The sequence below is a fragment of the Manacus vitellinus genome, unplaced genomic scaffold (assembly GCF_001715985.3).
Source record: "Manacus vitellinus isolate BGI_N305 unplaced genomic scaffold, ASM171598v3 scaffold_4_pilon, whole genome shotgun sequence".
Lineage (NCBI taxonomy): Eukaryota > Metazoa > Chordata > Aves > Passeriformes > Pipridae > Manacus > Manacus vitellinus.
This window is the reverse complement of record NW_021940604.1, coordinates 39499505-39524609: the sequence shown is the minus strand read 5'-3', so window position 1 is coordinate 39524609 and position 25105 is coordinate 39499505. Positions and strand designations below refer to the sequence as shown.

The 25105-nt window shown below is 36.8% G+C and overlaps 1 protein-coding gene across 1 annotated transcript in view; it reads left to right on the top strand.

Moving 5' to 3' along the window:
* Positions 1-25105, top strand: part of ADGRB3 (adhesion G protein-coupled receptor B3) — a 458329-nt gene that overhangs the window by 418351 nt on the left and 14873 nt on the right. Inside the window, exons 23-28 of the mRNA XM_018077922.2 lie at positions 1019-1104; positions 4555-4653; positions 4990-5161; positions 13170-13265; positions 14661-14700; positions 16981-17624. Of these exons, the coding sequence (XP_017933411.1) occupies positions 1019-1104; positions 4555-4653; positions 4990-5161; positions 13170-13265; positions 14661-14700; positions 16981-17624 (1137 nt within the window). The remainder of the gene's footprint in view (positions 1-1018; positions 1105-4554; positions 4654-4989; positions 5162-13169; positions 13266-14660; positions 14701-16980; positions 17625-25105) is intronic.

Here is a 25105-nt window from a genome sequence, read left to right as displayed (position 1 = left end):
TGCAGCCACTTAAGCCTAAGTGTATGAAGCCAAAGAATTATATAACATCAACTGAAAAATGTTAATGCTGAAAATAAAACTGAAGAAGAGTTGGCAGGACAGACCAGTAACAATTAGGTATTTTGGCACAGGTATTGAAAAACCTGTTTGAAAGGAAAAAAGGATTATCCTTTTCTAATAAATAAAAAAAGGAACATTGATTTAGTAGATTCAAAAATTGGTATTACCTCTTTGCAGGGCCATGTAGAAACAGGTTCATAGAGTTCATTTCAATAATGCAAATGGATAATAACAGTCATTAAGTTGTCCATTAAATGCCATTAGTATGTCCATTAAGTGCCAAAGTCTGACTGCTGAAACACTTTAAATTTTTTTAGGTTAGATCTTCAACCCATGTATGTGATCATAACACCATTTACTTTAATGGAGCTAAACAGACTTACCCCAGGAATTCATCTGGTCCACAAAAATAGAAAACTGCAGTCAAATAAGGCTCAAAACTGGCATTTTGGTGAATAACATAGACTAGTGACATAGACATAGACAAGTGACAAATGGAAAACCACAGGCTGGTTTTGCATAAGTGGGAACACCCACATGGGACACAAATGTTTCAAAACGAACATGGTTACAGTCATCATATGTTCTGACTAGCTCTTCCCTGTGCACACAACTCAAATTTTCAATGGTTTTCCTGGAATAGGATATATTGTTTCAATTAAAACTGACAAAATATTAAAGCTATATTACTCAAGCTTCTGGCCAACAGACATGTACATAAATATAGCTTCATACCACATAGAATTCGAGATTCAAAAACAAGCCTGTTGCAGGGTGCATATTTGTTACCGTTTTGAGAATATGGCCTCTTTTGGTGTGGTCAGGGGCAGTGCTGCACAATTTCTGAAGGAAAAGAGGAGGCATTTTTCAGGCCTGTAAGATCCTTTTTCTGAAGTAACAGGATACAATATTTTCTTTCAGGTACTGAAAGATCAACTATTTGTTTTCTGTTTGACAGGTCAACATGGTGATTGGCATTTTGGTATTTAATAAGCTTGTTTCCAGAGATGGAATCCTAGATAAAAAACTCAAACACAGAGCGGGGTAAGCAACAATTGGGTTATTTTAAAGCATATTAAAATTTTATCCCCAATTTTAAATTACAGATATTCACCAAAAATGCATTTGATTGTGCTGTGAACTTTTATATCAGCATAACAGTGTGTCTAACAGATTCCATTAATCTCAAAAGCTGCTGTTGCATTATCCTGACAGAATGCAACTAAACAAACTAAACATAATAAAACACAAGTACAACAGTATTAAGTTAATAAAAATGAGAATAACATAAATCTGACCAGAGGTTCCACAAGATTGTTACACATGTAAAGTTGTTGCAATTAGGAAAAGTGCTTTATGAAGTGTATGTATTGAAGGAACTGATTATTTTTGTCTAGCTGTCAAATTTAATGACTATGGGAGGGTATGTTATTCGTTTGTGTTAACTGTTATAAAATATATCTTACAGCAATATATCCCTTAGTGAGGTCAATGTTATTCTGCCATTTTGACTATGTTAAGAATTTGCCGTTGTTCTTACATCCAAATAACATCTGCACAGGTGTATTTTCTAGATTAGTATAACAGAATTTCAAAGTAAAAAAAAAAAATTGTTTAAAAGTTGAAAATATAAAAAGGTAAATGTAGTATTATTACCTACTTGCATTTACATTCAAATTCTGTTTGTTATCGTGAGAAGAAAGAATTATGACAGTGGTGGCATCGGAAACTGTTTTTCGGTGGATGACAATGATTTGGAGTACTGCAGCAGCAAACCTGTATTCATTACATGTTGGAGAAAAATATTTCACAAGTCCATCATCGCCTTCTTAATGTTTACGAAACTATATTTATACTTTGAATAACGATTTTTTACAGTTAAGTTTTCTAGTATTGTATTTTGGGTCAGCTTGTGGTTAACTCCCCCAATATTTACATTGCTAACAATGATAAGCAATGGTATCTTCATTTTACTGTGTATTACTGCTGTGGGTCGATTTATTGCAGTTTCACTTTTAATTATTTTACCTTGTAACTAACAGTAGCATTCCTAATAAGTCCAGTTCATTAGTTAGATGAGTACATTTATGATAAATACTTCACCCGGTGTGATTTCTATTTAATATTAATTCAATTAAGTCTTTGTGGTTTTCAGTTCTTTCACCATTGTCTAACAAACATGTACCAAAAGTTTTAATTTTATTTCTTCCATTTTCCTACTTTTTCATTAGAAAGTAGTAATTTCTTAACCTTACTTTTTTGTCTGTGTTGTTCCATCAGCATTCCTAACTCTGTAATAACACTAGTGAAATCTATAATGTTACAAAACTACCCAAATTATTTCAAAAGTAGCAATGACTTAGTAATCACCAATTCAAATTCACATATGTTCTAATTCCAGTGATATAAGGAGCTGGAGCAGCCACATGTTTGGCTTTGTACATTTTGTACAGGTATTCAAACTTAGATTTAGCTGTATTTTTTCCAGCTACTCATTTGTAGGCCATAGAAATCTATTTGCTTATACTTTATTTTCCTCATGAAACAAATAACTTGCTTGCTAGTCGTGCAACTTAATAAAGAAATATTTTACTTAAAAATAATTTAATTTTAAAATAAATGGATAAAGTAGAGATTATTCTGTCACAAATAAGCCAGTTATTCTGGGAGAACATGTAGATACCGTAATGAGAAACAATCTTAACTTGTATGATAGTATGAGATGGTGGTTTGGCAACAGCATTCCTTGATACTGCTTGGCAGATGATATCTCTTGAGTTATTCTTTGGAACATGGAAATGGGTTCAGCCTTTGACCTCCACTAAAAAAGTGATCGTCACTCCTTTCTCAAGTATCTCTTGCCAGCCATGCTCAGAAAGGCAACTTCATTCTTTCTGGCAAACACTGGGCTTATATTTGTCAAAAGTTCAGGTGTAGGATTTAAAGCAAGTGAGTGGGGCAAAATATACTAACTCCATATGCCTTTTACCATCTTTATAAGCATATGGAGAATAAACACATGGGGGAAAAAATGGTGATGGATCTAAGTCATGTTCTCATTCATTTTCCTGACAAAAGAGGTAGCATATATATAGGTCCAGACAGAAAATTTGTATTTGGGTTATATACATATGAAATTCTATTATCATTTGCAAGATTCAAAGCTGTTTTTTAGAGGTAAAAAGAATAATCCAGTCTGATAATGTTGAAGTATTGCCAGGTAAAGACAAAAGGTAATTTCCCAAACTTAGTTTATGCTTACCTGAGGCATTTTTCTAGTTCATTCTTTAATGCATATCTTTAATTGTTGCAAATGGATTCACTGTGTTATTTTCACACCCCACAATCATCTTATAAAAGATCAGAGTTCACACTGTTTTTGTACAGAAGAAACTGCATTTTTATGGGAAATATACTGCACTTTTTAATGGAAATTCTTCATTTGGTTTATCAAAATGCAACACATCGGAGTTCAGTGTTGTTTTGGGCAGTATGTTAAAAGTCTTGGAATGCTGGGTTTGGCAATAACAAGCAGTTCTGTTGGTTGAAATAACTGGGAAACAAAATGAAGAGTTACCTGTCTTCACCATGTTGATCACTTTCCAGATGGGAATAGGTAAAGCACCCTTCCTGTTGCATCTCAGTCAGTTACGGTTATTCCTGATTCTGATAGCAGAAAGAGAAGGAATAGCAAAAATCTTTATTTAGTTGTGTCGGGACATTGAATGCATGCTATATGAAAAAGAAAACTTAAATTCCTGGTTTTGCCCTTTAACTCTTCTGACAGGTGCCAAGGTACAATTGTCCGTACAAAATGCTTTGAGCTTAATGCTTGTGTACTGTGTTTTATTAAGAAGCGGAACAGGTCACACTTTTTTATAGTACCAACTGATATTTATTTCATCAGATTCCATACATTTCAAGCCCTGTATTCAGACCTTCACATGGCATGAATAAAACCACTCCAGATATTAGTGGGCTGTGCAGATCACTAGTATAAATCTGACTACGCAGTGCTATACATACTGATTTGAAGCTTGAAAAAATTTTGCAGTTTTCTTTACCTGCTAATGCTCTGTAATGGTTCATACTTTGCACCCCTCTTTTATGTGTCTTATACTCTTTCTCAAGCAAGTTTGGATGCAACAGTCTTTTAGCAGGTCTGAATAGAGGGATTTCACTTTGTGTGTCTACCCTAGCATGTGCTTATGTTTACTTCAGTGTACTGAGCAGTACTGGATATTTGGGGCCTTTTTTAGCTTAAATGGAAGAAATAGAGTTTGCATGAAATGAAGCCCCTAGCATTAACATTTAAAGCTAACAATAATGTAAAGTACAAGGTACAGTTTTGCAACAACATAGAGCATTCATTCTGAATAAACCTACTTACTTTTTCTGCATTACTTCATATTTAAAAGCTAAATTTCAGTAGCAACGTTTTTTGGTGACAATTCAATATTTTGTTCTTTTTGTGGGTGTTCTGTTTGTTTGCAGTCAGATGAGTGAGCCTCATAGCGGTTTGACGCTCAAATGTGCCAAGTGTGGAGTAGTTTCAACAACAGCTTTGTCAGCCACCACCGCCAGTAATGCCATGTTAGTCCTGATCATTTACATCTTCTTGTTACAAATCTTTTACAGTGCATGTGAGACAATAGTTTGATGATGAAAACTGTGTTTTATAACACTGTATATAGTGCTAAGCACATTTAAATACTTTTTAACAAAAAAAAAAAAAAAAGAAATTGCAACTGTGTTTATTAACTGAATACAGGATATTCTATAGAACATAAAGTATGAATGTGACACTCTTGTCTGTGATTTTCAAGTTAAATTGATTTAAAAAATCCTTAAATATGTTTTATATTAATAGTGAGCTTTCATTAATTTTTTACAATATTACAACGCTGCTTTTCTCCTCTTTTTCAATAGGGCATCCCTTTGGAGTTCCTGTGTGGTGTTGCCACTTCTAGCCCTGACTTGGATGTCTGCAGTTCTGGCCATGACAGACAAAAGATCAATATTATTTCAGATACTTTTTGCAGTATTTGATTCATTACAAGGCTTTGTTATTGTCATGGTCCATTGTATTCTCCGAAGGGAGGTGAGGAATGGCTTCCCGGTTTTTCTAAAGGGCTATGCTCCTGTTAATCTCTCAACTCTCTTTAATGTTATATAGAGCTTACTCTGCAGAAATATATTTCATGGAAAGACTGAGGTATTTTATGGTGAGATGTATAGGAATGAGTGAAAGAGAGAAGGGAAGATCAGTTAATGCCAAGTGCAAAATGTCAGTATAAAACTGTACCAACTTAATTCAAGGTGTCTTTTGATCTATCCCAAGTACAGTTTATTTTCAAGTGTTAGGCTTCCCCAGTATTGTGAGTATAGGGAAATGTGAATGCAAATGCCTTTCTGAAGACAAAAAGCTATAGATTTTTACACTCTGTAAAACAGATTCAAATACAAAATTATTTCTGCTTATACTGTCCCTGAAAGAGGCCACAAGGAGATGATGTGTTATATTCATGAAGATATACCATTCTACAAACTCAGGTACATACTAAAGTTATGGGAACAGCAAGGATGAAGACAGATGAGTGCTTTGAGAACAGTGAGGACAAACCAGTACCCTGGCTTGCCCTTCACAGCTCAGTGCCACCTGCCTCAAGATTCATCACCACTGAAATCTGAGGGCAGAACTCCTACACAAGTGCTCTTTAATCTGGCTCTGGTGACAGCTTCTCTAACCTATCTAACCTGCTAACTAACCCCACATTTTTATTGAGATGGATTTGAGAGTAGTAGCATAACAGCTTTGTTGGCAGATCTGTAGTAATGGGGCTGTCTATCAAAAATGAGCAGGTGGAGCTGGACTGGAGAGTATCCTGGTCCACTATCATGTCTGTGGGCTAGTCATTTATCAGCTTCAGGATATTTACCACACCAGTAAACCAAATTATACTGTCCAGCATGGTTCCCTGTGACTGACGAGTTATTTGAAAGCACCTCAGGACTAAAACAAGCAGGAAGATGTTCCAAAAAGGGTTTTTTGTCAACTCCAAGTGAGGAATCTCACACAGTGGTTTCCCTTTCCACCACTGACACCCTTTAAACACTGAAATTTAGTATATTCATAAAAATAATTATGAATAACATAATTTATTCAAGTCTTTCAGTACTGCACCACTTTGCATGAGCTTTATATCTCTATCCTGCACAGAATGCATAGGTGATTATCTTATCAAAGATTTAAGTTTTCAATTTTTAAAGAAAAAATCAATAACTTACAGAAATTGGCACCTTACATTGTGCTGATTCCTTCACCTTTAGCCATGCTGCGAAAGGCAATGTACATTTGTATTTCTTAATTTATCAGCTTTCCTGTTGGAAAGGGCTTACTCCTTTAATACATTTTCTTTTTTTCTTCTTTTGACTTTCCTTTTTGTTCAGGTTAAAAATATGTGCAGAATAAGATAATACTCAAGACAAATCTATTTTGTCTAGAACTGTCTTGCAATACCCTTATTTTCTTCAGCATTTTCTTTCCCCATAAGATTTACATCTGTGAAAGAGGGTAGTATCATCTGTAAATCTGAAAGTCATCATTTCACATATTCTTTTAGTAAAATGGCAAGACACTGCACCTATTTTCAGTAGAAAGAATAGTGGTTTCATACTGGTTTTGCTGTCTATGAAATTTGTGTATCCATTGGGATTTATTAATTAGCTTAGAAAGTGCATTCTACCTCCCACTTACTGTCCTAGGAAACAATTTTTGTTTTAAAATATATATATTTAGTTCCAGGTTGCATGTGGAACATTCAAAACCAAAGCAGTATGACAGCATTATGTTTCACAGAGTCATAGAATATCTCAGGTTGGAACAGACCTATAAGGATCCTCGAGTCCAACTCTCTGCTTCTTGCAAAACTTCCTGAAACTAAACCACATGACTAAGAATGTTGTCCAGACACTCCTTGAACACTGACAGGGTTGGTCCCATGACCACTCCCCTGGGAAATATGTTCCAGTGACTGACGACTCTCAGAGTGAAGAACCTTTTTCTAGTGTCCAATCTGAATTCCCCTGTTCATTCTATTTCCTCATGTTCTAATTCAATTTCCTTGTGTCTTAATTCCATTTCCTCATGTCCTTTGTAAGGATTCAGAGAGACAGCAACACAGCCTTTGATTCTGATGTCATTCATTTTGTCGAAAAACAGATGAAAAGTCATGAGAAATTCTAAATGTAACATAGCATAGCACTGTATAAAATATAAAATAAAAAAATTTAAAAGTCAGACGTTGAAACCTGCATCAGTGCAGTAATGCAGAAGATTATTTGGAAAAAATGTATTTTGACTAATGATGAAAGATGAAAATCAACAGACATCTTCCAACAATTCCTTAAGCCTTGAATTAAAGACAGGTTTCTTACTCTAATGACAGCTCTTTGCTGCAATGCTTCATTCCCAGGTAATGTTTTGACAGTGCTGAAGTGCTCATAGAAACATTCTTGTCTGACCATACTTGCAGAGAGGACTGTGGTGATAGAGGTGGAATTAGTCTCTTCTATAAGTAAACTCAATTTTCAAATGCATAGGATACCTTGGCTGGAACCAATTTTAACTCACTGTTTCTAGTGCAAGCAATATGCAAAAATATGTGATTATAAATATGTTCATACAGGAATTTAGAATCTTCATTGTTTATGTGTAGGTAATCAGTAGTTATGGTTTATTTTATTTACTGCTTTTTTAGCAAATCACATATATACATATATATATATAGAGAGAGAGATCGATATAGAGATATATAAAATCTAACTGCAAAGAATCATTACTCCCTTTAACTTCTGAGAGGAGTTGTTCCAGCAAGTCAGTCTCAGCAGTTACTCATCCTGGTTTTAACACTGAGATTCTAGAAGAAAGGCATTGATAAAACTGGTAAATAATCTATCTACACGGTATTTAAAAAAAAATGACTTAATGAGAAGATTTCCCAGTGAGGTCCAAAAAACACTAAGGTTTGATTGGGTTCTCCCTTGTCAAAAAGGAGGAGGAGTTTTTCTTCAGTCCTGCCAACTTAGGGAGCAGTAAATGTACAGAGACAACTTATTCTCAAATCAGTAGACTATCTCCAGTCAAGCTAATAATAGTGATGGTGGTAGAAGACAAAGAAGCCTAAGCATATTGCTGATTGACCTCTTATTTGACAGAACACAATGAATCTTCTTTAGTCCTCCATATTTAAATTGCAAGCTGGACAAAACACTTGAGGAATTAATTAAAGCAAGATTTTTCATACAGGAAAAGTAAAGTAATAGAAATGTCTTCAAGAAGAGGAGTAAAAGTTGATGCACTTGAAACAATTTTTGTTTCAAGTCTGCACTTAGTTCAAATTGCAGCATCAAAGACATAACTGTTTACTGCAACAAGCTACTACACAGAAAGAGTTGTAACTCCTGTAAACTATGTTTCAATCTGACTCTAGAGAGTCTGGCTTTCTAGCTCCAGAGACCCTTAGGCCAAGACAGTGTCCATCATGCAGAGTGTGGAATGCTGTCTTTGCACTGCCCAGGTTTCCTTCCAGCTGAAAGAATAGTCTGTTACTTTTGGTTGTCTGCAAAAGCATTTAGCTCTGCCAATGCCTGTCAGGGAAACCTTGCCAACATATTTGTCACTCTTGATGAAGGAACAAAGCTATCTCAGTTATAGCCTACAGGATTGATCTAATATTTATAGCGTGCCGGCACAGGCAAAACAATAATTCTGACTGTCAGGGAAAAAAAAATGGGGTGGAATATACCACCATAAAATTCAAACAAAGAGGACTAAAGCCCTGCTTTAGTATGCCTTTATCGTCATTACATTAAAAAAAAGACAGAGTTCTACAATTATATATAAAATCCTCATTTTTCCTCTTAGTTATATTGATATAAACATAAATGATGGAAACATTTGTTACTTTCTGTAGTACTCTGTATTGAAGATCTTGTGTGACAGGGCTGCATTAGGAAGCCAACTGAGTGTTTGACTTAGTCGGCACTATGTGTCATCTATTTCTGTCCAGCATCAATTCAGTGTCTTTTGGAAAGAACTTAAATCTTTCTGTACTTCTGTTTCCTTACTTCTCAAATAAATATAATACTTCTTAAGCATAAGACCTCTTATAGACCACTTGGAAATTTTGGAAGAAAAAATGCAAAATAGGGTTAGGTATTATTGCTTTATGTTGTCTTCTTAGCCCAGAGAGCTTAGGGCTGTTTTTCTTTCCTCACCTTACTGTTTAAACATCTTATTGGGCACTGGAAGATGGTGATGTGTGTGTTACAGAAAAGAGAATGATAGGAGAGGTGCAGTGTGTTGACTCTGGTCAGATACCAGGTACCCACTAAAGCCACTCTCTCACTCCCCTCTACAACTGGACAGAGGAGAGAGAAAGAAAATCAGCTAATAATTCATGAGTAGAGATAAGAGCTGGGAGAGGTCAGTGACTGATTACCTTCACAGGCAAAACAAGACTCAAAGTGGGGATAATGCTTATTTTTATTACTAACAGGATAAGAGCCAAAGAGTGAGAAATAAAAGTCTTAAAAACACCTTCCCCCACCCCTCCTTCCTTCCATGTTCTCCCTCCTTCCCCCCATCAGTGCAGGGAGATGGGAATGGGGGTTACGGTCAGTTGTTGTTTCTGCTGCTGCTCAGAGAAAGGAGTCCTTGCCCTGCTCCCATGGAGTCCCTCACACAGGAGACAGTCCTTGATGGACCTCTCCAGAGCGAGTCCATCCCTCGGGCAGCAGTTCTTCCCAGGCTACTGTCCCATGAGTCACTCCTCCATGGGGTGCAGTCCTTCACAGATGAGCTGTACCAGCGTGAGTCCCCCACAGGGGCCACAAGTCCTACCCGGAAAAACCTGCTCCAGCGTGAGCTTCCTTCTCCACGGGCTGCAGGTCTGCAGCAGGACCCCGCTCCATCCTGGGCCTCCCACAGGGTCACAGCCTCCTTCATGCATCCACCTGCTCCAACACGGGCTCCTCCATGGGCTGCAGGTGGGTCTCTGCACCCCGATGGTCCTCCATGGGCTGCAGGGGCACAGCTGCTCCACCAAGGTCTGCACCACGGGCTGCAGGGGCCTCAGCTCTGGTGCCTGGAGCACCTCCTACCCCTCCTTCTGCACTGACCTTGGTGTCTACGTTGTTATTCCATGTTCTCACTCTGCTCTTCCCTGGCTGGAATTCTTTCTGCGCAACAATCTTTTGTTCTTAAATATGTTATCACAGGGGCGTTACTATCACTCCTAATTGGCTCGGCCTTGGCCAGTGGCAGGAGGTTGTCCTGGAGTAGGCTGGCATTGGCTCCACAGAACAGAGGAAGCTTCTAGCAGCTTCTAACAGAAACCCCCCCTGTAGCCTCCCCACCCTTGCTACTGAAACCCAGCCACAGAAACCCACTACAACAGGTTAGCCTCGAAGATTCTTCATCTGAGCAAAATAGTTTGCCTGATCTGCTTGAACACAAGATACTGTAAAGCTGATTTGTATCACATTCAGTAACTCCTTTTAATCCTGGTGATGGGAGGAATCCATGTGTATTTTCTTCTTTAGCTGTGCTCTGCGGAGTAGAGAGCATTTGGATTAAATGCATCGTTGGTGTCTAGAGCCCACATTTCTATACTGCAGGAGAAAAATAAAAAGTACATGAGTAGGGCGAGGGTAAGTTATAAAAGCTTGGAGCTGGTTACTGTTGCTAAGGAAACCACTTCCCTGGTATCTGCACGTTCATCACATCTGTCTCTCCTGCTCTGCCTGGCTCTCAGAAAATCTTGTATTTTGATGCTAAAAGGAAGGGAGGGAAAACAAGATTATGTTTCAAAGTAAAATGTATAAAATATAAAGACAGCACAGCCTTTACATACTCAAACAACAATTTTGAAGAAGCAGTCTGAGAAAACTAAGCTGGTATTTAGAAAGTTCAACCATTTTGTTTCTGACTTGGGCAAGGACACCTAGAAATTGCAACATATGTCAATATGATGAATACGGCTACATTTGACATTCTGTTAACATGTTCAAATCATATGCTGCTTGCACTTCAGAAACGCATGCGTATTTAAGAGGATCCTAAAATTAAGATTCGCTGCTTACATACAGAAGATAGTGAAAGAAGGATGTGAAATTCTTGAGATCTCTGGAGCTATCAGAACTGGGAAAGCTCTATGAACAGAGTGTCCCAAAAATGAGGAGGCCTACTGCACAGAGTGAGATCAAACAGTATGTCCTGAAGTAAAAATGCTTTGGAGTCAAACATCATAAGCCTTGAGATCAGATTCAGCACAGCTGGGGATGCTTTAGAGGGAATTTTTATTTTATTTTTTGTCAATTCACTGTACCAGTGCTTATCCAAGTGCATAAAACTCTGAAGTGTGACCTAACTTCAGCATTGATAAAGTGAGAGAAGACTTGGATTAAATTTGCAGCAACTAGGAGATGCCAAATTAAATTAACATCAAACACACGGAAAACCAAGGCAAGTGTAGTGCCTAAAATCAAAATCTGAGTCTCAATACAGCACACTTTAAATTACCACATGTGGTAAGTCTTGGTGTTTTTAAATTAATCCAAACCTTCCCACCTTGCTTCACTCTTCTTTCTACTCTATATTTAGCTTTCTCCACCTGCAACAGTCACTTATCAAGACTGCGGAACACTCTTACTCATTTAATGGTTGAGCACTTTAAAATAATGCTTCATAATTACAAAATTATTTTTTTCTACTTCATTTTCCCTTTTGTGATAGCTCCTAAACAACTTGCAATAGAACATAATGGACTGAAAAGGGACAGCTTCTCATCATGAACAATTAATGATTTATCCTCTTCTGCTCTTCACAAAATGTCCATGAGTAGAAGAAATTGTCTCGTTTTTGATTATTCTGAATATGACATCAAGTAATTTTTACAGATAATAAATTAATGTAGTTTTTAATATGCATTTCATTGAGAATACTTTCATTTTCAAACAAGAAATTATATCATTTTGTTTTGATTGAAGATCACCCAATCAAGTTCCCATTTTCCAAGTCATTCTTGCAATCAGGTATATGATTATACAGATCTAATATGGACACTTGTGTTTCTGTAAACAACATTCACACTGTAAAACTTTAGATTCCAAAAGTTGTCTTGCCGTCCTTATTGCTGTACACCTGAGAAAGCAGCAAAATATATTTGCATTCTACTGTCAGCAAACAGGAACAGCATTTTCCTTTTGAATGTACCTCTCTGTTGAACCACATCTTTCTGACAGAAGTGTTACATAATAGTATTTCTTTAGATATATGTTCCGCCCAAAATGGAAGTAAAAATAGCCCTTCCTGTGACAAGATAATTCCTCAAATGTATTTTAGGGACAAGTCTTCAAATTTACTTTATGGATCGTATAAGTAAACATCAATTTCTGAGGAATTCTTTTCTACTTTCAAGAAATCTGTTGCTATGCAAAGAGTCCACTGTCCTTCTTTTGCTCACGCTGAAGATATTTCTCTGATCTGAGTTTTACTCCTAGAGAATATGCATGAGATTCCCTATATGTGGAATTAGAGGTTATGATTGAATCAGTAGTATCTTTCAAATAGACTTATTCTTTAAAGGAGAGCACCATGTGTCTGATTACACTAACTGTTAAGAACTGTCTTTCAAGAATCTTATTTTGATCAACCAGAAGATACATTTTATTTTGCAATGGTTAACAGTGTATCCATTAATCCTGTTATCAGACCTGTACCAAAATGAGTGAGAAGACAAAGCCAAATACTATCACTAAGACAGATTTGGCTTGAATACCACATCATCACTTGCTAATTCTGGTAATAGGTGAATCTAATTCTGTGTTCTTGATGTGATAGACGTGACAGAATTTGTGGCAGCCACAAAATATAGAAAATGTAAAAAATGGCAGAAATAGCCATTTATGTTTATTGCTTCTGATTTATTAAGTGTGGTAGAGAAATGTCATGCATTGCATTCCATATGGTTTAATTAAATCTCTAATAGGAGTAGATTATATTATGCTACACAAGAATCAGTAGGTATAAAGTATTGTCTTCACAGGTTCAAGATGCATTCAGATGTCGGCTGAGAAACTGCCAGGATCCAATCAATGCAGATTCTTCAAGTTCTTTTCCTAATGGACATGTTCAAATCATGGTTAGCTTTTATTTTCTTCTTTGACTATGAATTTAGTGTTCCTAGACAAAAGCAAAAGCTTACTGTATTGTTTGTGGCAGGTATGCATAGCTGAACTATTAACACAGTTTTAAAGCAGAAGTCTGTTTAGGTCATTATCTGCTTACTTAAATCTCTTAGCAAGTTTTAAATTATTGGTGTGATTATTTAGTGGAGCACAGTGAATTAATATCTTCCACCAGTGCTCTTTAGGACAAAAGAGTTTTACACGAGAATGTGAAAATAATCTAATTATATATAGTGACTTTTTCTACTGTTGATGTAAAGAGTGCTGATGCATTTGGGAGTCTTCCTTTCATGAGGCCTTGAAAAATGTTCTTTTCAAACTAAGTCAGAGAAGGCGCTAGAGGTTCTACAGGGGGAATGTACTTAGTGTCTTGAATTAAGAAGATAGTGAATAACTCAGTGTGTCAATTTGGATTTACTAATATTGTTAGGTAGTATATTAAGACAACATATTGGTCTCTTCACTTTCAACAACAGTTTATCATTGACTATAATGGGGACAGAATCAGGCCCTAAAAATATGCAAGGCTCAGCAAAAATGCAAGACTCAGCAAGCAGATGCCCTTCAAAAATTATGACTCAAAAAATAATTTAATGTTTGGACTCCACAAGCAAGAGAGAGATCTGTTTTATTGAACATTTTGCATGTAATAAACTTCTTGTGGAAATAAAACAAAAATTAATTGAATTCTCTAACAGATTAAATAGTTTTGTTTAACTGGGAAAAGTGTGCTTTGATTTCCAACTTTTAAAATCCATTCTAAGTTCTTACAATTAATTTTTGCACAGTAAAATAAATAATAGTTGTTCTATTACAACTAAAAAAATTTATGTGATTACATAAGTAGTAAGGAATGACAGAATGTTTTATTACAAATAAGCACGTCATAACAGATTAATGATGTTACAAACAGGGTGGACTAATTGGGTTACACTTATTGACAGTAATTTGTATGCAGGTTATTTTTCATAGTTCTGTTCATAAAATTACTATGAAAGCTTTCTTAAAGAAGATCCTTAGATGAGATGTAGAAGTTATTCTTCCATATACATTAAAAACTACACACTGTATCATTTTATTAAAATTATATATTCTACTTGCATCTATTTTATTTTATTTTTTCTGGTCAGGCAGCATACTTTGAAAACCACCCAGTTATACTTTAGGAAACTTTGTAAAGCTCTGCTGTTGTAAAACAATACACTTCACCTTCTCAGCAACAAGAAACCACTTTTAAGAGACTGTGACCCTGTAAGTAGGACATTCTGGAAGTGCTAGTTGCCAAAAATGTATTGTGGTTTATTTTTTAATTAATAATGGCTTTTCTGTTTCATTGTTTCTCGTTACAGACTGATTTTGAGAAGGACGTGGACATTGCTTGTCGGTCAGGTAAGAACACTGAGAGAATATTTAGCCAATAAAAAGATTTGTACTAGTTTCTTATGAAGTGAAAACCAGAAAAAATAAGGGTTTAACCACTTAGAGAAAATATTTATAAATGCAATCAAAAAGAAAAAGTGAAAAGTGATGTCACTGTATGAATACATTTATTTCATATTCTTACAAAAGCCTTTAACTAGAATTCAGCAGTTGAAAAGTAATGAAAAGTGTGATTGTCTATTGGAAAGCAAATAGTTTTGGAAAGAAGACCTCTCTTAACATATTAAACTTTCCTTGCCCTATTACACAAGCAAATGTGATACAATCATTTTGCTATAACAAAACAAAAAATAGGGTATCTTAACAGCTATGTATATGAAGGATGCATCAATTTGTGTTAATTTTAAAGAGGGTTTGTTAGGACTCTGAGTGAAATCCACAATAGTTTAAGGAAATTAAATTTTATTCTTCAACTTGGGTTTTTTTAAAGATATTTCAGTGGTATGATCTTTAATTAGTCAGCTATGTTTCTTTCCACATATTAAAAATAACACATTTTCAGGAATTTATTTGCCAACCTTGTTAAATAAAGTACAGTGTGAAATAAATGACCATTTAAACCCTACAGAACTTTTTAAATCTAGGAGATATTCCCAAAGGGCAGTTCTTCCTAGGGCAGCAGTCCTGCCTAGACACCCTCGGTTTTCAGTGAATGGAGAGAGAAAAAGAGAGGGGGTGTCTTTTTCACAGAGTGAGTCAGGGCAGAAGCCTGACTTAGCAGTTCTGCATCACCCACCTGGGGAACACTCTCTCTCTTTGCTGTATGGGGAGCCAAGAAAGCTGATCTCATTAAGATAAAGTCTGGGTTTCCAGTCACCCACCTTTAAAAAAACTGCCAATTGAGTTTCTTGCAATATGATATTAGTTTTTCCCAATAGATCAGTTTTAATATGCACACGTATTTTGAAGGGAATAGGATAGTACATTGTAACACAGATGGGTGTCTATCACCATCCAGTGCAGACAAAAATCAATGTCCACGTAGCTCCTACTTCTTACCTTTGATAACATAGTGCTGCAGTATGGGGAGCCTTGTCAGAGGCATCCTTAAGGAGATGGACTTTGAATCCAGTTATGAGCAGGCTTTACTAGATAAGCATTTAAACTCACTTTCTTTTAATGAAAAATTTTGGGATAGGTCACTGTTTGAAATGTCTTAACAAGTGTCACTGGAAACAATGAAGCAGCCACTGAATTTGAGTATTTGTGCTGTTTAGAAGCAAATTGTTTTCTTCATAATGGACAAATGAGAGTTACTGTGACATAGGAGAGTGGGGTGCCTTATAAGCTGCTTGCTAGGGAAAAAGGCAGTGAACTGACAGGCACTGGGGGATCTGGGTCATCAGAGCCCTTAGGCAGCTGGAAGGGATGTAAATGTAATACCTGAGATACTTCAAGTTGTCCTTCTGTCTCAACCCATGAGCAGGATTTTATTGTGCAAACTAGCACTGGTGTGAATTAAAATATTTTCAACCAGGACCAGAAAATCCTTGCACTTAGCTGGAATAAGCCCAGTAAAAGTGGGTTATGACTCTTCTATAAAACATGTTTATATCCTTTATAGCCTTTTCAGCTGCAGCAAAATATTCTTTCTTATACCAATGGAATTTCTTCCTAGTGTGGTAATTCTTTCATCACTTCTTTTTGAAACATAATTTAACAGAGAAGAGTTTTTAAAAGCCAGTGAAAAGGAACATTTAGGAGCTCAGGGACACATGCTCATGGTTGTAATCTTATGGTAGGTCATTACAATGGACTGACAAAATGATTCTGCCTTACAATCTGTTTGACATTTTCTGGGAGGTTATGTGGAGTTAATAACGGCAGTAGATGTCATAGTATATTTTTTTTGGAAAACCCTTAATGAGTTCCACATGGCAGGCTTTTGCTTAAGCTGTAAGTCACCTAATATCTATGTAAGGCAGTAGGAATAAGTGAAGGAGTGTTTTTAACTTATATAAATGACTGAAGCTTAGTCAGAAGTCTGTGTCAGTTGTACACAGCAGATTAAGAGACGTTGATTTAAAAAAACAAAACAGAACAAAAACAGCAACAAAAAAAGCCACACAAAAGCACCTTCCAAAATTATTTATAAAATGAGAGTTTTTAATTGGATAGAAAAAGATTTAAGAAGACGCACTCATAAAGGAAGCACTGCTAGACAAAGCCTCAAGTAGCGTTACGTAGACATGGTTTCATGTTGTAAGAATTCTTTTCTCTGACCCACAGTTCTGCATAAAGACATTGGACCTTGCAGAGCAGCTACTATAACAGGAACACTTTCTAGAATTTCACTGAATGATGAAGAGGAGGAAAAGGGACCAAACCCTGAAGGAATGAGCTATTCAACCTTGCCTGGAAACATCATCTCCAAAGTCATCATCCAGCAACCAACAGGGCTCCACATGCCTATGAGTATGAGTGAACTGGCCAATCAGTGCTTGAAAAAAGACAACAGTGAGTTGCGGAGGACTGTGTATTTATGCACTGATGATAATTTGAGAGGTGCAGATATGGACATAGTCCATCCTCAAGAACGGATGATAGAAAGCGATTATATAGTCATGCCCCGGGGCTCAGTAAATACCCAGCCATCACTGAAAGATGAGAGCAAAATGAATATAGGCATGGATACCTTGCCTCATGAAAGGCTATTGCACTACAAAGTTAATCCAGAGTTCAATATGAATCCCTCTGTAATGGACCAATTTAATATCAATTTAGACCAGCATCTTCCCACCCAAGAACATATGCAGAATTTGCCATTTGAGCCCCGCACAGCAGTGAAGAATTTCATTGCCTCAGAGCTGGATGACAATGCAGGATTATCAAGAAGTGAAACTGGATCCACAATATCAATGAGCTCTTTAGAGGTCAGTGGTGCATAAACAAATTGCATGCTCTGTTGTTCTAATTATATGATAAGACAATAAATTGTGTCTTGTGTCTAAGGGGTGAAGCTGATGTTTTAATTCAGTATAAATTGTTGTTTGGGATCATACACTGCTGTTCATATTTCTCTTATTATCAGAAGTGTTTATACCTAGAAAACAAGACTAAAGTTTCAGAACCAGTCTGTATGAAAAAATATAGTTCTGGAGATTTAACATTCCACACGACTGCTGAGGATTTCGTGACCTACCAGGTAAAGTGCACTGGAAAATTCTGTGTTGCTATGAGAAGAAAAACTATTCCTGCAAGATACAAGTGCTAATCATTGGCCTTACCTGCAAGCACATGCAGTTGAAAATATTTGCCATTTTATTGCTGACAATCATATCTGTCTCAGATATGATAGGTCTGATTCTGCTCTCATTAGTGTAAATCTTAGATTCTTCCATCCAGTAGTTCACCATTTACTGATCTAGTTTTGTTTGCATGTGTGTGCAGGCATTGGTACAACTGATGTGTGCAATAGGTACAGGTGGGCTTCATGTAGAGTATCCTAGATTCCAGTCAGATTGGAAAAGTGAACTGAAAAGCCTTTAAAAGGGTTTCAGTTATTACTACAATCTGTCTGTGGGATTTAAGCATTATGAAAGTGAAAATTATTTAAATAATTTCTTAAGACCTAAGCATCAAATACTACCATTCCTATTAAGCTTTTATTTATGCAAAGCCAGCAGAGAGGTGGAGTTGATTTCATACTTGGGCCTCCTTAAGAATTGGAAATACATTTCACCAGCATTTAAAATATTGTGAAACACAGCATTTTGTGGGAAAGAGAAAGACAAATGAGAATGACATGGTACTGATGCATTCTCTGAAAGAAGTTACAGGTGGAAAAAAAGTCTACTGTATGTGTGATCTGGAAGCCATTAGCTATTACTCCGAAATGTTTGGACCCGTCTGTGAAGGGAAACAGAGACTTAACCTGATTGTTCAATTTTTTAGGCACGGAACTGTAGCTGATATTTCATAAATGGTACATATTTACTGATATTTCTTTTAAAATGGAGTTGAAGTTTTATGGAGAGTTTGGGCAAAAGAATTTAGAATTTCTTTTCAAGAGGTGTCTTTACAAGCTTTGAAAGTGAAATATTTTCAGTTCTGTTTATATTGAGTGTGTACCAAAATAAGTTTTCACAAGACTGGATTTAACTGAAAAATTAATTGAAAAGGAAGTGTGGGGATTTGCAGTAATCAAAAATTATCCATGTTTTGGTGGTTGTTAAAGCGAATATGTATGAGCTCGGACAAGTTTTCAAAATTATGTCTAAAAGATAATGTAAGTGCTTGCCCACTCAGTGCTCAGACAGACAGGCTCTTTCAAAGCAAGTTTGCATTGTTAAAGGAGTTAACTGCCCTCAGTTCACGTATGTTATTTAATAGATATCAGGTGGTACACAGGAATTCTCAAATTTAATGCAACCCAGAAACAGGGTAACTAAGGTCAACTTCCAGTATTATCCTCTCCCACCTATCTACAGTACTGTCTTTTAGATAGTTTTTGTCAGATATAGAGACTCAAATCCAGTCCAGTTAAGATTATACATATGGATGAGATATATGAGAAAAGTTCATAACTCCTTGAGAACGTAGATGTACATTTCACCATACCATCCACTTTAAATTACTCTCTGGTGATACTACTTCTTTCTGTTGCTGACAAATGTCATCTAGGACACCTAAAAAAAAAAAGGTAGACCTTATTCAAGTTATAAAAATTGGGACAATAGTTACTTCATCTTACACAAAATTACAGTTCCTGAGGCCTGAAAATCTGTGAGCATAATATACTGCTCCTTTAAATTTATTTTAACTGTATTTATATCATATTTAAAGTTTACCTCTAAGATGGGATGTACACACCAAATCTCAATCACTATTCTGTATATCCTTTCTATGCTCAGAAAAGACTAATAAGTATGTAGTAGAAAATGTAGTAAAACATAATAATATATGATAGTAAATATTTAGTCTCTTTCAACTCGGTAAACGCATTAGGTTTAGAAGTCTGTATTTTGGTCCAGGAAGCGTAAACAGTTATGTTATTTAAGCTCATTGAACACAGCATAATCCCATGTTATATGAAAAAAACCCAGATATTAGGGCAGATCAGAAATAAAAGGAACTGTTTTGGCTTCTGTGTCTGCCTTTGTGGTTCTCAACTCTACCTGATGATATAGCATTACTTCATCTTCTGATAAGGTTGTGCTGCACTGAATTGAAGATAGAACATTAAAAAAATGTATATAGAATAAAATCAGAGTCTCAAGCAGATCCTGATAAGCAGATCCAGCCAGACAAAGAACATGACTATGTTTTTACATATGCAGTGTGTAAGCAAGGGTTGAGGTAAAGCTCCAAAATGGAGCTGACCAGCTGGATTAACTTTTGTTGTTGCCTTGAACAAAGTAAAGAAGAGAGCTCAAGTGACTTTTTTTTTCTTAAGAAGATTGCAAGACCTTTCAAAGACAGAGTTTTTCTGATATAATGGAGCAGCAAAACCTGCAGCAGGACATTCAAGATCATCCTGCCCACAGTTTTCCTGACTAGACCACCTATAAAGAAGATCTGGAGCAGTAGGAAGCTTTCCTCTCCACTCTGTTTATAGTGGAACACAGCTATAGTATCAGCAAAAAAAAATGTATATCCTGACTTTTAACTCTGCAGGGAGGATTCATCAACCTCTACCATTAGATATCTAAATTTAGGCATTCACTGTATAAAATGGAAAAAGAGCTCTTCATATTTGGCTCCCCTTTAGAGTCAATCGAGACAAATAGCCATTTTTAGGCCACTTTTAGACATCTGCTCCAGGATGAAGTAAATCACATGCCTCAGTGCAGGTGTTGCTTTTCAGATTCCATGATGGAAGCCAGAATGAATAGTTCAGACATGAACATCAAAAATGTAGATGTCCTAAATTGTCAGATGAATCCTACAACATGCCACAAACTTTCTTCTTAAACTTTTATATCTACATATTTTTTTCCTCAAGAAAATGCTTAGATGGGAACAATTACATGCTTTATTTTATATAGAAGAATTTCAGTTTTCAAAAGATAGTCTGAGAATACTGTAATATTTACATACAATTATAGCCTAGATAAGTATAAATTTAAGGATCTGCAGATTCACAATGTGCAAATCAGTGATTTTTATTTTATTTGGCATGTACCCAACAGTACCCATGCGATTATAGACACAGGCAGGCATATTAATACATCATAGAGTTTCTGAGGTGGAGTAATCAAACATCTGGCTAATCTTCTGCATATCCCTTATACACATGGATTAGAACTGGCTTTGCTACCTTGGCATCAAAGTGACTTGCAGTGTGCTCCTTCAGTTCAAAGTGTTTTGATTTTAATGAAGAAAACACTCAGTACAATCTTTTGGAATGGGTTTTGTTTTGAAAATGTTCACTCAGAGTGATGTGCTCATGAAAGTGAAATTACTTTGAAGTGAAGTATTGCATTCCCGGCTACTTAGATGCAGAGTAAAGTTGGGAAGTTTAGATGCAGAGGAAGAACCTGATGTGAGCAACATATCTCCAGGATAAGTAATTCATCTGTTTTTATTGTGCAAAAAAAATGGAAGAGGGAGTAGATACCTGCTGCTGGACTGTGTGAAGAGACTTGTATCATTACTTTTGTGGAAGAAGAATGAAGGGTTCTTTCAAGAGAACTATGCTTAGTATAGTGTGAGCAGAAATGGAAAAGAGTTGAACGGAGACAAAGACTTTAAACTATTTTAAGGCAAAGGACATGCAAAGCCAGGCAATAGAAACATTTATTAAAGGGAATAATGATCATCTGCTTTATAAGAAAAGGAAGGAAAGGACAAGACTTCACAAATTATTTGCCATGTAAAGGACTGGAATTATCTTTCCAGTCTCATATCTTCCTTCTTTATTTTTCTGTCTCAGTTTCTGCTATGAGATCTTTATGTGGAGTAAATTGATTGTGTGACCAAAATAATCCTTCTGTATTCTGTATTCATTCATGAGAGCTCTTAATACTTTCAAAGACAGTCAACTCTGTGGTCCTTGGCCAAATCACTGACAGGGACTTTAGGAAGAAAATACTGTTCAGTTGAGAAAATAAAGGGGTATGTGAAAGATAGTGAAATACAAAGAAAAAGTAAAGGTGTAGATAAAAAGGAGAAAAAAGACAAAAAAAGGGGGGGGATATGGCAGAAATGGAGAATAAGCTTAAAATAAAAGTATTCGGAAGAATGAAATAAAATCTGCATGGAAGGAACAGGGTCTAAAATAATAATAAGAAAAAAAAAGGAAAGGAGAGAAGAAATACACAGTTAAAATAGTCAATCTCATCAATAAAGTATCAGCATCAGGCAAAATAAAAGCAAAATGGTGTGAAGTCATTTTGATTTATGACATGAGAAATAAAATAAGAGAGAGCAAAAAGAGAGAGACGAGCACCACAGGAATTTCTTCTTTATCCTGTTTCCACGTTGCATTTATTTTAGGGCATTGTGTATCTCAGATTTCTATCCCTCCCATTCCTCATTTCATTCTTCAATAAGTTGTGGAGACAGCTCTTGCGAATTTTGTGACTGTCAGTGAAATGAAGTCTAGCCCTGTAACAACCCTCTCTTTCTTTCACGTGAGTGTCTCAGATTCCTCTGACTTCAGAAATTGATGCAGTTTATTTTCAGGTTACACTATAGAGTGTGAGTAGAATCAGGCAGAGCTGATTCTAGTAACTGAAGATGTGAAGAACTGAAATTTTAGAAGAACTGAAATTTTAGTCAGTATTGCGATGTGCAGCATATATTGCAGACTTTATATTGTAGTTGTTCATTTAAGAAATGCTACATTTTGCCCCAAAGCATTCAGAAACACAAACCAAGTGCTTTTGGTTGATTGAGTAAATAAAAATGCAGGCTGCCTCATGAGAAAAAGGGAGCAGCAAGCCACAATAATTTGCCAGTATAGTTTTAAATTGAGATCTCTGAAGTTATGTTTGTGCTGTGTTGATGTGCTAAATATGCTAGCATATTTTAAAGACATAAAATTCCCACATTAAAAAGCTATTTCACTTTTTTCATTAAAATTTACTTGCTTTATGTTTAGCGCATGTTGTGAACTAATAGCCAACATAATCTACTATTCATAAACCAGGGTGTTTTTCAGTTATATTCACACAAAAGGCATTTTAAATCAAAACTGTCTATCCACATTCCACTTTTATATCTCTGAGGGCCAAAAAAGATTTTCCTTTACATTTGTTCTGGGAAAAAATCCTCCCGAAGATTAAGATCTTGTATGTCAAATATAATCTCAGAGTGAATTATAAACTGCTTATAATAAGTCTTTATATTAATGGAAGCACGGTTATGGTCCTTACTATAATATGGTATCTCTGGTTTCAATTATACTTTGCACAATGCAATATAGTTTTAGGAGTATCTGATGTAATTAATCAGTGCAGTGGGTTGACTCTGGCCAGATACCAGGTACCCACTAAAGCCTCTCTCTCACTCCCCTCTACAACTGGACAGAGGAGAGAGAAAGAAAAAAAAAACAGGTAAGAATTCATGAGTAGAGATAAGAGCTGGGAGAGGTCAGTGACTGATTACCTTCACGGGCAAAACAAGACTCAAAGTGGGGATAATACTTATATTTATTACTAACAGGATAAGAGCCAAAGAGTGAGAAATAAAACAGTCTTAAAAACACCTTCCCCACCCCCTCCTTATTTCCATGTTCTCCCTCCTCCCCCCCATCAGTGCAGGGAGATGGGAATGGGGGTTACGGTCAGTTGTTGTTTCTGCTGCTGCTCAGAGAAAGGAGTCCTTGCCCTGCTCCCGTGGAGTCCCTCACACAGGAGACAGTCCTTGATGGACCTCTCCAGAGCAAGTCCATCCCTCAGGCAGCAGTTCTTCCCAGACTGCTGTCCCATGGGTCACTCCTCCATGAGGTGCAGTCCTTCAGGGATGAGCTGTACTGACATGGGTCCCCCACAGGGGCCACAAGTCCTACCCGGAAAAACCTGCTCCAGCGTGGGCTTCCCTCTCCACGGGCTGCAGGTCTCTGGCAGGACCCTGCTCCATCTTGGGCCTCCCACAGGGTCACAGCCTCCTTCATGCATCCACCTGCTCCAACACGGGCTCCTCCATGGGCTGCAAGTGGATCTCTGCACCCTGATGGTCCTCCATGGGCTGCAGGGGCACAGCTGCTCCACCAAGGTCTGCACCACGGGCTGCAGGGCCTCAGCTCCAGCACCTGGAGTACATCCTCCCCCTCCTTCTGCACTGACCTTGGTGTCTATGTTGTTATTCCCATGTTCTCACTCTGCTCTTCCCTGGCTGGAATTTCTTCTGCACAACCATCTTTTGTTCTTAAATATGTTATCACAGAGGTGTTATTTTTGTTCCTAATTGGCTCGGCCTTGGCCAGTGGCAGGAAGTCCATCCTGGAGCCGGCTGGCATTGGCTCCAAGGGACAGGGGAAGTTTCTAGCAGCTTCTAACAGAAGCCACCCCTGTAGCCCCCCCCCGCTACCAAAACGCAGCCACAGAAACCCACTACAATCAGGTAGTGGTGTAATGCAGACTAGAATAAGGAATAAAAAACAGGCATTTCTCATTTTACAGAGACAGAGAGAGATTGTATTAGTCGTTTAGCAGGAGCAGCTCTTTCCTGGTGCCAGCAGATTAGTGTGTGCTGGTGTCTGGAAATTATTCTTCAGAATTCTATTTTTGTCCCTCAACAGAGTTTAAAGTTGTTCTGGAATTGCACAGAAAAGCTATACATGATTAGCACAAAGTAAAATTGATTTAAAACAAATTACTGTTGCAAATATTTTTTCACAGAGTTTCACTTTGGTTGTGGTATGAAGGTTGGGGAGTTTTTTCTACTAAAATGGATTCTATCAATTAAAATCAAAGAGCTGTAAAAATCAGATGGTAAAAATCTTGTCAGGTCATGTCTTCTATCAATGTAAGAGCATTTTTTACAGTATATTTCTTTAATACGTAATCAAACTTCACTTTCAAGATTAGAGTAAAAGGCTTCCACTGCAGATTATTGCACAGTTACATAAACTTTCTTTATTCCCAACATGATCTCTGATTTTTTTCAGATTTTTCCGAGACCAGTTTGTTTATGTGTTTATATCCTTCTAAGGTTTCTGAACAAGCTTCTGTGTTTGCTTCTTCCAGAGGCAATGTTTAAACAAAGTTGTATCGCTCTTTTATCCTTTCCTCTTAAAAGTACATTTTGCTTCTCTTCTCTGAAATCTCCCCAGTTTACAGGCACGGTTTGGCTTCTACCAGTGTGACCTTTTTTTTGGAAGATTTATAATTGTGCATGGCTTGCAGTTCACTGCCTACCCACCCCCCTTATTTTTTTTCAGAATTATGCAAGTTAACTCCCTGCCACT